The 14,385-nt window shown below is 37.1% G+C and overlaps 2 protein-coding genes across 2 annotated transcripts; both read right to left on the minus strand.

Moving 5' to 3' along the window:
• Positions 1-1,507: 1,507 nt before the first annotated feature.
• LOC129883485 (uncharacterized mitochondrial protein AtMg00810-like) lies at positions 1,508-5,697 on the minus strand. Its single transcript, XM_055958141.1, has 4 exons — positions 5,632-5,697; positions 4,913-5,029; positions 2,251-2,370; positions 1,508-2,137 (listed from the first exon to the last, which is right to left on the minus strand). Exons 1-4 carry the CDS (start codon positions 5,695-5,697, stop codon positions 1,508-1,510), a joined length of 933 nt encoding a protein of 310 aa, XP_055814116.1.
• Positions 5,698-5,704: 7 nt separating this feature from the next.
• Positions 5,705-6,254, minus strand: LOC129883486 (uncharacterized). Its single transcript, XM_055958142.1, has 2 exons — positions 6,011-6,254; positions 5,705-5,916 (listed from the first exon to the last, which is right to left on the minus strand). Exons 1-2 carry the CDS (start codon positions 6,252-6,254, stop codon positions 5,705-5,707), a joined length of 456 nt encoding a protein of 151 aa, XP_055814117.1.
• Between the last annotated feature and the right edge of the window lie 8,131 nt (positions 6,255-14,385).

Consider the following 14,385-nt stretch of genomic DNA (forward strand, 5'->3'; position numbering starts at 1 on the left):
TCTAATACCCTTCAAATACTTAGGAATTTATCCTAACGCATATATAAAATTACAAGTCATTCAGTTCGAGTCTACACACATATGAAGAATGGTTCGAGTCTTGACGAAAAAATTTGGGGTTTTACACAACTCTCCCGAGTTACTTTACCTCTTTCAACTGAAACTAGATTTTTTTCAAGTGTTAGTCCCTTGTGCTTAGGTTTATAAGTGGGCCTACTATTCTTGGCTAGCGGAAACATATGTGTCTATGATTCTTTTTGTGAAGCTATCAAATTCTCCGTTATCTAAATCAGATGGTTGTACTTATATTAGGGTTGGCAAACGGATGGATCGAGTCAAATATCTATCCATCGAAAATGATTCAGGTAAAGATGAATAAAATATTTGATTCGATCCTTATTTAATATGGATAAAAATAGGTAAATCCAATGAATAACATGGGTATCCATATCACTCATATTATCTATTCCTTCTTATTATGTAGAGAAATACGTACTTTCATTAAAACATACTTTTCTTTTTTTATCCTCCTTTTAGGGAGTATTTGGTATGAATGGAAATATTTTCATGTTTCCTATAAAATATTGTTTTTGAAAAATGAGTGGTCCTAAGTCGAGATTCAAAGATCAAAATTTGGATCTCGAGTCGGGATCGAAAGTTGAATTCCAGGTATGGACTTTGTTTCGGATGGTAAGATTTAAGAAAAGTTTTGAAAATTATTTTCTTGATTTAAGAAAAGTTTTTCCAGAAAATAATGTAAATGGCTACTTTTCTGTTTGAAACAAGGTGAGAATGAGCAAGTCCAGTAATTCTTGTGCGTTGTATTTGTAGTAATATTATACTGGGTTTAATGAAGAAAAGTTAAGAGAGTACCAGGAGAGAAAATGACTGAAAATTTAACGAATTAGAACTAATTTTCTTGGAAATTATTGATGAGGGGTCATATTTAAAATTTTAGGGAGTTCTCACGATTTTTAAAATTATGTAAAAACCTAAAAGTCAATATGTTCACATCTTGTTTGGATGGTTGGTACCCATTGCATTGTGAGTAAAGGTATTGTATGGTATTTGAAACTTCGGTATGGTAATTTTGGTTCGGTTTTTAAAATTATTATACCATTACCATACCAATTTGATTCAGTATGGTTTGGTATTTTGAAATTAGATTTTGGTATTTTGTGGTATGGTAAATCGGTAACCATAGTTTGTTAACTCAAAGAGATTAATCCCTTGATTTATTTCATTAATCTCAATAGTTTATATACATAAATACAAGAGTATAATTAGGCTATAATTAAGGAAACTAAATATCTCTACATTAGGAACTAAATATATATAATCTGTTATAATCTGTCAGAATATCTATAATCAGATAGCGAGAGGGGACACGTAACACTCGCACCTAGTCACGAGCCACCTTTTCCCGTACAAAATGTATATCCATCTCAATGTGCTTAGTCGTTGATGCTGAAAAGGATTACCAGCTAGATAAATAAAACTAAGATTATCATAGTAAACCAAAGTAGCCCGTGGAATTAGACAATGAAGTTTCAAAAGAAAGTGTTTCGCAACCAACATGCTCAGAAACCACATTGGCAACCCCTCGGTATTCTGCCTCTGCACTCAAATGGGACAAAGTAGATTCACATTTGGCGGACCATGAGATCAAGTTATCATCCATAAAGACACAATAACCTGAAGTCGAATGCTTTGTATTGGGGTACCCACCCCAATCAGCATCACTATATGAGACAAGAGTGGTTGTGGAAGAGGGATAAAGATGAAGACCATAATCAAAAGTACCTTGTAGGTAGCGCACGATGCGCTTGAGAGCGTTCATATGCTCATCCCGTGGGTCATGCATGAATAAGCATACCTGTTGTACAACATAAGTTATATCTGGTCTCGTGAACGTGAGGTATTGCAATGCTTCTACAAGACTCTGATAAAGAGATGGGTCCTCAAACGGTATGCTCATAATAGCCCCAGCTTTGGCTTTTGGAGTAGTAGATGGCTTACACGATGATATACCAGCTCGGTCAATGATCTCGGCTGCATACTTCCTTTGAGATAAAAATAAACCACCTGTATGATGAGTGACAGCAATGCCCAAGAAATAACTCAACGGGACCAAATCCTTCATAGTAAATTCAGAGCTAAGAAGCGATATGATAGACCGACGGAGCGCATCAGAGGAAGCAATTAAAATAATATCATCGACATACAATAAAAGATAATCCATAGAAGTACCTTGACGATAAACAAACAAAGAATGATCGGTCTTACTGTGAGAAACCCAAGAGTATGGATATAACCAGCAAATTGGTTATACCAAGCCCGCAGAGCTTGTTTCAGCCCATAAAGAGATTTCTTCAACAAACACACATGATTAGGTCTATCAGGATCTCGATAGCCCAAAGGTTGATACAATTAAACAGTCTCCTTGAGTTCGCCATGTAAGAAAGCATTTTTAACGTCAAGTTGATGAATCAGCCATGCCTTGGAGAGAGACAAACTATGAATCGTACGAATAGTCACCGGTTTGATAACTGGACTACATGTCTCACCACAATCCACTCCAACCTATTGGGTTTTAGCATCACCTACAAGATGAGCTTTATGTCTCTCAAACGAACCATCAGATTGTTCTTTATGAGCAAAAATCCACATACACCGAATAACATTAACATTTAGAGGATGGGGCACCAATTCCCATATTTTATTTTGAATAAGAGTATTATATTCATCATCCATAGCAAATTTCTAATTTGGGTCACGAAGAGCAGACACAGGGTTACGAGGTAGAAGAACTTTGAGATGGATGTAAGAAGGTTGAAAGACCTCTTAGGCTTATAGATCTCATGCTGACTGCTAGTAACAGGACCGGTGGGTAGACTAGAGGGAGAGACGGGAGTGGGTAGTAGAGAAGAGCTAGGTAGGAGAGTGGAAGAAGACACTAGGGTCGACCCAATAGGCAACAAAGGAGCAATTTACCCAGGTGAGGGGGCCGAGCCACTGGCTAGGCACAGTGAGATGGGCAGCGGTGCGGGAAAAAAGTGATGATCCGGTGAGTTTGTAGAGGTAGTGAGATGACGAACCACATAGGGAGATGATCCATTGTCTAAAATTTGGTATGTGTGATTTTGAGGAGTATGTAACTTGACAAAAGGAAATTACATCTTATCAAATATTACGTGATGGTTAATGATGATTTTTCCAGATGACAAATCAAAACATTTATACCCATGATGATGTGACAGATATCCCAAAAAAAATTACACGGGGTTGACCGGAGTTGAAGTTTGTTTATGAGTATGGATGGAATGAGAGGATAACATAAATACCCAAATACACGAAGATGGGGATAAGAGGGATCCTTCCGATAAAGAATGCAAACAGGGGATTGATAGTTTACCAGTTTATGAGAAAGGATGTTGAGAAGATAAGTTGTCATTTGCAAAGCATGATGCCAAAAGTGAGATGGGCAGCGGTGCGGGAGAAAAGTGATGATCCGGCGAGTTTGTGGAGGTAGTGAGATGACGAACCACATAGGGAGATGATCCATTGTATAAAATTTGGTATGTGTGATTTTGAGGAGTATGTAACTTGACAAAAGGAAATTACATCTTATCAAATATTACGTGATGGTTAATGATGATTTTTCCAGATGACAAATCAAAACATTTATACCCATGATGATGTGACAGATATCCCAAAAAAAATTACACGGGGTTGACCGGAGTTGAAGTTTGTTTATGAGTATGGATGGAATGAGAGGATAACATAAATACCCAAATACACGAAGATGGGGATAAGAGGGATCCTTCCGATAAAGAATGCAAACAGGGGATTGATAGTTTACCAGTTTATGAGAAAGGATGTTGAGAAGATAAGTTGTCATTTGCAAAGCATGATGCCAAAAGTGATATGGGCAGCGGTGCGGGAGAAAAGTGATGATCCGGCGGGTTTGTGGAGGTAGTGAGATGACGAACCACATAGGGAGATAATCCATTGTCTAAAATTTGGTATGTGTGATTTTGAGGAGTATGTAACTTGACAAAAGGAAATTACATCTTATCAAATATTACGTGATGGTTAATGATGATTTTTCGAGATGACAAATCAAAACATTTATACCCATGATGATGTGACAGATATCCCAAAAAAAATTACACGGGGTTGACCGGAGTTGAAGTTTGTTTATGAGTATGGATGGAATGAGAGGATAACATAAATACCCAAATACACGAATATGGGGATAAGAGGGATCCTTCCGATAAAGAATGCAAACAGGGGATTGATAGTTTACCAGTTTATGAGAAAGGATGTTGAGAAGATAAGTTGTCATTTGCAAAGCATGATGCCAAAAGTAAGGAGGAAGGAAAGCATAGGCCAATATGGTACGAACAATTTTATTAATCATACAGATTTGTCTTTCGAGTTTCCCATTTTGAGGAGATGTGTGAGGACATGACAATGGAAACGACAGACCATTAGCTCTACAAAAGTCCCAAAAGGGGTCATTATCAAATTCCTTGCCATTATCACATTGAATATTCTTAATGTCCCGCTCAAAGTGAGTTCGAATAAATGTCTTGAAATTTAAAAATATGGAAAAGGTTTGTGATTTTTGCGATAAAGGAAATGTACACAAGAATATAGAATAATCATCCATAAACAAGACATAATATCGATGACCTGAGGAACTCAAAATGGATGATGTCCAAAGATCACTATGTATAATATCAAATGGCATAAGAGTGCTAGAATTCGAAGCATAAAATGGAAACTTAACATATTTTCCAAGAGGATAAGAATGACAAATAAGAACATCTCTACTTGGATTACAGTTAATCAATTTATTCTTCCTTTGGGAATTCAACATAGGTGCTCCCGGGTGACCCAAACGAACATGCCAAAGAGATGGTGCCAAAGAAGAAAAAGTAGATGGTGAGGTAACTGGATTGGTGATCGGATAAATCTCTCCCCAACTGTTACACCTCATTACCAGCCTCCTCTTCTGAAAATCCTTCACAGAAAACCCAAAGGGATCAAAATTAACAGAGACAGTGTTATTAGTGGTAAATTTGCAGATGAACACCAAATTTTTAACTATGTGAGGGGTATGAAGGACATTGTTTAAGTGAAAGGAAGGACACGGGGAAGACAAAGTCATGTGACCATAGTCATTAATTGGAATTGATTGACCATTATCGATAATTATACCACGTTTATTGCTCTTATTAAAATAAGATATGAGGTTACCTTGCATGGATGTCATGTGAGAAGTGGCACCGGTGTCTATGAACCAATTTGCATCTAGAGGAGTGATACCAAGAGTATGCATGGACGCTTCAATATTCATAGGAATAGGGGTTGCCGTGTAGGCCTGCTAAGGTCGGGGACCAAGAACACCCACTCGTGGTAGCTGCTGCTGTCCATAATTGGGTTGGGACCAAGAAGTTGAAGGATATGGACATGGTGGTATAGCCCAAGGAACCCATAATGCCATCCACGGCCACTGCTGCTCGCCAGCCCATAGAGAATAAGGCGGAAGGTTCTGCCCCACTGATTGCTTTCTAGTGCCGCGGCTGTTGCAGCCTCTTAGCTGACCACCACGACCTGTATTACCTCTACTGCTGGCAGCTCCTTTGCTGCCTCTACGACCACCATTGTTTTCGCGATATTTTCCCCCATTATTGCTTCAGTTGTGGTTCTTCTTCCCACCATTAGAATTGCGGTTGGAAGAGGAATTATCAGGAACATTAGGAGAACCCTTAGATGAGAGAGCAACTAAAGCAGCGGAGGAGCTTTGGGCCGCTTTCTTATCACGGCCATCTTCCTCAAGAGTGAGCATCGAACGTGCTTGATAAAATTGAGGCAACGGGTCACATTGGCGAATAAGAGTGGCCACACCTTAGTAGGGATCGGTAAGGTCAGAGATCAGTTGAAGAACTAGTTGATCGTAAGCGATCGGGGAGTTGATCCGCTAGATATTTCAGATGTTGACAATAAGCAGAGACATTCGAAAAATCTACTATGTCAACATGAATAAATTCGTACTCAAGGGTGACAACACGAGAGTGTTTGTTATCTTGGAATATGTCACGCAAATGATTCCAAACCTCCATTGCTGTGGTGTCGGGTTCAGGAATTATATGCAAAAGATCATGAGAGATAGTAGCGTAGAGCCATTGGAGAATGGTGGCATCCAGGGTGGACCACATTTCTTGTCCTCTTCTTGTTGAGGTCATTTCTCTATGCCCGTTGCCGGAGGAATAATATGATCAATCACCCGAGGGGATCTTGGATGAACCTTAAAGAGTTTCGCCCAAGTGAAATATTGTACGTTCTTTATTTCAAGAGTGATGGGAACATGGTTCTTGATGTTGGATATAGCAAGAGCAGGATGAAAGGAATATTTGGAGTTATACATGGTGATTGGGAAGATAGGAAGAGGGAGAGGAGGGGTGCGGCGGTAGCAAGAATCCGAGAAGAAGAAGAAGGTCAGATCGTGCCCTAAAAATCTGATACCATGAAAGAGATTAATCCCTTGATTTATTTCATTAACCTCAATAGTTTATATACACAAATACAAGAGTATAATTAGTCTATAATTAAGTAAATAAAATATCTCTATATTACAAACTAAATAAACTAAATATCTCTATATTAGGAACTAAATATGTACAATCTGTCAGAACATATTTTCATATATTCTAACATTAACTTCGACTAATATATACTCATATAATAGAGTATTATGACTTCGGCAATTCAAAAAGTGGTGTCAATTGTATTATACTAAAATATTACACTTATAGAAATATATATTCAAAAGGAAGTACAAACAACTTCTTTTGTTAATCAATTACAAAATACATTTCAATAAAAATAGAGTAGTCAAAGTTTTAACATCTAAACATTTAGTTTATACTAATATTAGGCTGCATATTTGTTAGTATGTTAATAATATATATATGTTATTTATGTAACTATATAATTCGGTATGATATTTGATATTTCAATGTGTTATTCTAAATATCAAATACCATACCAAATACCAAAAAAATTTAAAATATAAACCGTATATCATACCAAATACCATAATATCGAAACCACGGTATCAAAAATTTTGATACTGTATGGTAATTCGGTATATACCATACCATGCCCATCCCTAATTGTGAGTTTGAATATAATATTTAATTTGATTGTTACTTAAATTTTATTGTATTGTATCATTTAAATCTATATTTAGGTAACAACGAAAATTTTCATTTTATGTAATGATAAATTTGGTGTGATCGCGTCGTTACCTTAATTTTTTACTTATTATTTGATAATCATATTTTATTATTTACCTTACCTTTTATCGTAGTTTTTTCTTGTATTCCATTTTACTTTAGGTTTATTACTCAAAAACTATAAGTGTGTGACATTAATTATTTTTCGGGTGATTGTCGATAGGCTGAAAAAATCAACCCATTTCTTTTCGGTAAGATCATATTTTCAGCTCAAGATTATACAAGGTTGTATATTAGAGAGATTGTAGATTGCATGGTATTCCTTGATTGATTATTTTAGATGAAGAGGCACAGTTTACATTACATTTTTGGCGATCTTGCAGGCGTAGGTCAATCTTAGTACAACATTTCATCCTCAAACTGACGGCCAAATTGAACGTACAATCTATGTCACGACCTGATTCCTTAGGTCATGATGGCACCTACCATAACTCGCCAGTAGGTAAGCCAATCCGTCAACACAGAACTTCAAGTAATGGGTTTGAGAGCAGAAACTAAACAAGAGTGGCGAATTATAAAGACAAGCAGAAAGAATAAGCGGAAGTAAACCAAAACTTGATATAGACAACTAAAGATCCCTCCTAGAACCTGAAAGTCATAAGTACAGAGCTGCTACAAAATAAAGACGAGTACAAGTCTCGAAAGTGGACCGTACATATATTTACAATAATTGGCTAGTCTTAAAAGGCAAAAGATGAGCCATCCATACTAAAGGAGACAGAAGTGATCCAGAAATTCCTAGTGCTCACCCTAGTCTTCGAATTTGACTGCAACAGGCTCGATCTAATCATGACGGTAGCTGGTGCTCGGTCCTGTATCACAAAACTAGATGCAGAGTGTAGTATGAATACCAACACAATAGGTACCCAGTGGGCATCATAGGCCGACTGAGAAGAAAAGGTAAAACAATATGAAAAAGAGGAATAAGCCTAAATAGGAGTCAACATAAGCATCTAAAGTGAAAAGAGTACTATCTACGAGAGCTATAGCTAACTATACCCAACTGGCCCCCATAAGCCCAGCCGGGACACTCATGCGCAAGTTAAATAAAAACCCGGATGAACCCCCATAAGCCCATCGATTACATAGAATAGCTACAACTACCAAGGCTAGGAACCAAGAATCTGCGATGTCAGTAACCGAAGTACTGTATCATTTACAAACCCAGAATCTCCAAGAGTCAATCGATCTAGGGGTGACTTAGGGGTCGAGGCCGAGACTGGGACCCAGATGCTCACCCGAATGTTCAAACTGGCTAAGGCCAGAACTGAGTACCTAAATGCTTGCCATAATACATCGGTACAGTCGAGGCCGGGACTGGGTACCCAGATGCTCACCGTAAAACATCGATATGATCGAGGCTAGGACTGGATACCTGAATGCTCGTTATACTAGCAAGCCGGCAAAGGCCAGGGCTGAGTACCCGGATGCTCCCCGATAATTCAAAACGGAGGCCGGGACTTGGTACCCAAATGCTCACAGATAATTTATCACATGATGCCAAAATTCTATTTCCCAACTAGAATACAACAGTATCAAAAATCTCCTTCCCAATGAGTCAACCGATATGCCGCCAAAACTAGAACCGGAGCCAAAGTCAATGATCACGAAATCTAGTGTTGCCGATGCAACACAAAAGTCATGATTATACCAATTTATAGATGAGGATATTTTTAAGAACAAGGGTAACGCCTAACTAAGGCCAAACTACCAGGCACTAGCCTGCTACTCCATTCTACAAGGATCTAAGTCCACCGGAGCGACGTCGGGGCATCTAAAGCAAGTTTACATCCTATAATAAGGCCAACATACTCCACAATATCAACAACATGCTCATTCAACTCTACTTATAATAGTAACAAATAATGACAAGATACACATGCTTTTAAATATCCGAAAAATCTGATAACAAACCTAAATCATGATTTCTAATACCTGAGATATACAAGTAAACTACCCAACCGAAATTCCAACTATTTCAACATGCTTTCACACATTTTAGCTCAATCTAAAGAAAAGTAAACCGTAGCCTACCTGTATGCTAAACACGCGAGCTTCAAATCACTATGCTGGAGCTTTTCCCTTTCAAACAGCCTCGGAACGTTTCCATGCTATCAAAAATGGAACCACAACATCGATATGGTCGTTTAGACACTAATTTCATTTTTTTTTGAAACGAACCAATTTCGGGGTCTAAAATGGGAATTGTGGGGCCTGCATATGGAATTCCGAATTTGACCCCAAAATAAGTTCGAAACGTCACCCCAAACTCATAAATCAGATTTATAACATACTTCAGGGTGGAAAACTACGTGGGACGAGCATGCAACCAAAACTCATAAATTCTGACTAAAAGACTAAAAATGGCAGCATCAAAATCAGCTAATTCTGAAGAAGTGAGACCTTTTCAACCAAAAATAATTATTCTATGACGATCCTTGCAAAAAAAACCCTACAATCTAGCCTCAAGAATCACTCAAAACAGAGTTATATTGACCAAGATACACTCTTCCAAAATTCAACAAAATTTTATTCCGAAAAAGACTAAATCAGTAACTAAAATGCATTTTTACCTCAAACTAAGCTTCCCCTCCATTTATGATATCACGTCGATATTCCTCACGAAATTCTCTTGAATTTAGACCCTTGAATCACCAAAATTAGATTTATATAGGTCAGGAAATAACTTGTCAAAGTTCTTCAAATATTCATTCCGAAAATGGACACTGCTGCAAATAATATCACGATTTTTACCTGAATCGAATTCTCCAAATTAGATTTCAAACTCCCTAATACGTTCTCCATGAAATATCTCACAAGTTTGCCTTTTGAATCACCCAATTTGAAGCTCTATAGCCCAAGATAAAGGGTTTTAAAGTTGAAGAAAATCTCCCAAAAAATCTGCACCAGCTGTTGCAAAATTCTGATTTTTGGAAAATTCAAAAATCTCCGATGGGTGTTCGGAATTCATTCGGATTCTGATAAAAATAAACCAAATATGATACCCCACTAAATTCAACATTCCGGGCTCAATGACGCATTCAGAATTCCCATACGACATCATTTCAATAAAAAGTGGGTCTCACACCCAAGAGCTCTTTTAAGCCACATTCCACAACGGGACTCGAGATGAGCTCGGGAGCCTCGAAAAGCGAATGAAGGATCATTCTAGACCAAAATCGACATTCAGGAACTAACTGTGGGGTCAGAATTTTCATCCGAGCTTTTTTTCAAGAATGTTGACCTAAAGTCAACCATAGGCTAACTGTCAAAGTCAAAAGCGCTAAAAGGCCCCAAACTCGTATCAGTTGCCTCGATAGTCATGACAACAATTCTACCAGCCTAATTTGGCCATTTTGAAGCTGATGGAACCATTAGAATTCGAATTGGAGATCTCTTTGACCCGAAACTCGAAAAGTCGCAACTAAACCAACTTAGGCCTTCAAAATACAAAAATGGGCTCGGGACCTCTAAAAATTCAACCAACATTTCTTTTAGACCAAAATTCATATCTTGAACCCAACGGAGTCGTCGGAATTCCATTCCGAGCAACGGAACTTCAAAAGTTGACCAAAGTCAAACCTTGCCTTAAAATTCCTTAAATTCTCAACTCAAGGCCTCAAATCTTTGTTACAATTCAAAAAATGATTCCGTAAAGTCTCCTAAGCCAATTTTGATATTTCAGAGCTGCTGGAATCGACGGAATTCCATTCCGAGACCTGTAGCTCTGATTGACCCCAAATACCACTTTTTAATACTTAAAGCTTATGAAAACTCAAAATTTCTAAGGACTTAACTTTTCATAGGATTTTCTAAAAATCAACAATCGATACCATTTAGAAACGACTCGGGGCAACTAAAGAAAGAGGTAAAATGCTCATTTTACAAAAATTCCAAAAATGACCTTGGGGATCATTACAATCTAGATGCTCGAGGACATGTTTCTTGCATGAATGTTAGGTTTCAAGGGAAATTGGGATGATCACTTGACACTTATCTAGTTTTCTTATAATAATAGCTATTATTCCAGCATTGGTATGGCACCATATGAGGCTTTTTATAAATGGAAAAAAATGTTGTTCCCTCTTGATTGGTTTAAGGTTGGAGAGTTAATGTTGTTTGGGCCAGACTTAGTGTAGTAAGTCATAGAATAGGTTAAGATAATCCGAGATCTGTTGTTGATAGCTCAGAGCCATCAGAACTTATATGCAGATGCTAGGCAAAGAGACTTAGATTTTGATGTTGATGATTGGATCTTTTTGAAAATTTCCCCTAGCGTTATGAGGTTCAGAAGAAAAGGCAAGTCGATCCCTAGGTATATTGGGTCTCACTACATCTTACGACGAATAGGCCAAGTCGCCTACAAGCTAGAATTACCTCCAGAGTCAAAGGCAGTACACCCAGTTTATCATGTTTCTATGTTATGGAAGTGTATCAAAAAATCAGCACATCTAGTACCAACAACATATGCACAGATTTTGGACAAGCTCTCTTATGTAGAAGTCATTGTTGCCATAGTAGACTGCCAATTAAGAAGATTGTGAAATAATCATATAGCTTGAGTAAAAGTATTGTGGAAGAATCATAATGTAGAAGAGATGACATGGGAAGTTGAAGAGGAAATAAAGTCTAGATATCCCCATCTATTCACTCATTCAGATGATTTTCAAAATAGATAGAGAGCAGACCTATATTTGAGTGATTGAGTTAGGTTACATGGTGTTGTATGATTTCTAGCATTGTTTTATATAATTCCACATATGTTATTGTCATTCGAGGACAAATGTTCATACGGTGGAGGATGCAATGCCTCATAAGTTTGTAAAGTTTGAAATAACAAGTTTATGTTCGACGTGCTGATTCACTTGAAACTATATCAATTCACTTGAAATTCTTAGGTGGAATTTATAGGCCAAAGAGAGCGTTGAAATGAAAATTTTAAGTGAAAGTTTTATTATAAGGAAGTTTTGATATAATATTATCTATGACCTTGATTGGAGTGAGCATATCTCATATATAAGGAGTTAGAGGACCTATTATCTATCAAATTAAAGGTTTACATGTCTAGTTTCAAATGTATAAAATCGTTTGGCAATCCGACATCAAAGTAAAGAGTAATGACCATTTTACTGCAGGTTGTTTGGGCAAAATGGGTCACAGATTTGGCCACTTCTTAAAGGGGCTTTCTGACTTCAAAAAGAATAATTTTCATATTTTCTTAAAGGATAAACGTCCCGTAACCATTGAAGATAGCTCTATGATCTTTGAGGTAAGAAAACATCCCCTTCTAGCTTGATTCTTCCTTGGCTCCAGTTCGGAGAAATGTTCTCCTCATTGCAAGCTTCTTTTGTTGATATTAGTAATTTCATGTGTAATCTACTTTTTAAGTTAATTATACGGTTGATCTATGTTGAGTTAAGTTTCTATAACTACTTTGCTTAAAATCGCATTGCTAAAATGTTGAAAATTAATTTCTAGGACCCAAGCTTTATTTTGGTGCATTTTCTAAAAGTGGCGGAGTCGAGATGATGTTTAACCCTTGATCCAGTTTGTTGTTCTTGATAAATAGAACCTTTTTTAATTAAGGTAAGTTTCCTCTAATCACCTCCCTCAAATTTTTACATTTTTTGTCGATTTGACAGTTTTTGACCCACAAGACGGCATTCGAGTGTCATGACTTTGGGAAGCCTAGTTAATGTGTGTGTTCTGAGCTATTTTGATGTGTATATTAATGATATTAATTTTGGGATGGGATATTGGAGTGTCACTTTTAGGTGTCGCGTACAATGGTTGTCGATTGAACCACGTAAAGTGCACCTTATTATATTACCTCGAGATTTCATCGTTATTATGAGATATTGATAGCCTCGTGTTGTTGCAATCATCTGGTGGTGGTTTTGAGATTATGATTTTGTTTGTTTAGTTAAAAGTGGTTTGATCGTAATGATGACCTTAACGCCTTATTGATTGATTATGACCCATTTTTGCAGCCTTGTTGATTCTTACGTTATTGTACTACTTTTGGTTAGTCAAGGTTCATTGAGACACTTTTAAGGCTTTGATTGAAAGGTATGTTAAGTCTATAATCCCTCTTATGGCATGATCCTAATGTCCTAAGCCTGTTGTGGCCTGTATATTATCGTTATATGACGTGTAGCCTTATTCTATTGAGTTGTCTATCATAAGTAGAAGTTGGAGCGGCTTGGATGTGTTCACAATATCTTTAACCTTAAAGGATGTTCGAGTTTGTTTATCGAGTTGAAAGTCTTCACATATATGATTCTTTTTAAATTTTAGTTTAGGCAATACAAGAACCAATTCTAATCTTAAGAGTTTTCCTAGAGCATACATGCTTGCATGACCAAATTTTCTATGCCATAGCCAAGGATCACTAGATACTGCAGAGAGACACGTAAGTGTTGGTGAATCTACATTGTTTAACACATATATGCTTTCCACTTGATCTCTGTTAATGGTGATGTTCTTTTCTAGATTGATAATGATGCATTTTACAACATTAAAGCGAACATCGAAACCTTCATCACATAGTTGACTGATGCTTCACAGATTATGTTTTAATCTGTCAACAAGATATGTTTCAACTAAGTCACATAAAGGACTTATGGTTATTGATCCAACTCTTGTGACTTCTCCTTTAGCATTGTCTCCAAACCTTAGATAGCCTCCATCAATTTTTTCTACTTTATTAAAATTTTCTTTCTTTTTAGTCATGTGGTTGGAACATCCGGTGTCAATTACCCACATTTCTTTCTTGTAGGTCTTATTTGTATGCTCGTCCAAAACAGATAATTTAGTTTTTTTAGGTACCTTAGTCTTCTTGGGTCCTTGATGGTTAGGATTAACATCTTTTGATCGCCAAACCCACTTACTAGAAGGGTATGCTTTACAGTAAAAAGATTTGTGGCCAATTTTTCCATTAGTGAAACAACTGGGTTTAAAAGAAGATTTTGCACTATTAAAGAATGAATTTTGAGACAAGTTTTGAGAGGAATGAATTTTGAGACAAATTTTGAGAGGACTTGTTGGATCGGGCTAGGCTATGACTTGGTGATTTCTT

Source organism: Solanum dulcamara, chromosome 3, assembly GCF_947179165.1.
Source record: "Solanum dulcamara chromosome 3, daSolDulc1.2, whole genome shotgun sequence".
Classification (NCBI taxonomy): Eukaryota; Viridiplantae; Streptophyta; class Magnoliopsida; order Solanales; family Solanaceae; genus Solanum; species Solanum dulcamara.

Bases quoted from the DNA above. Each gene is read 5' to 3' on its own strand.
- LOC129883485 (XM_055958141.1), bottom strand. From the start codon at position 5,697: ATGGGGGAAAATATCGCGAAAACAATGGTGGTCGTAGAGGCAGCAAAG. The intron at 5,030-5,631 runs GTAATACAGGTC...TTTTCTGTGAAG, and splicing joins AGGAGCTGCCAGCAGTAGAG to GATTTTCAGAAGAGGAGGCT. The intron at 2,138-2,250 runs GTACTTCTATGG...TTTACTATGAAG, and splicing joins TTTGTTTGTTTATCGTCAAG to GATTTGGTCCCGTTGAGTTA.
- LOC129883486 (XM_055958142.1), bottom strand. From the start codon at position 6,254: ATGACCTCAACAAGAAGAGGACAAGAAATGTGGTCCACCCTGGATGCC. The intron at 5,917-6,010 runs GTCAACATCTGA...ATCCCTACTAAG, and splicing joins TTCGAATGTCTCTGCTTATT to GTGTGGCCACTCTTATTCGC.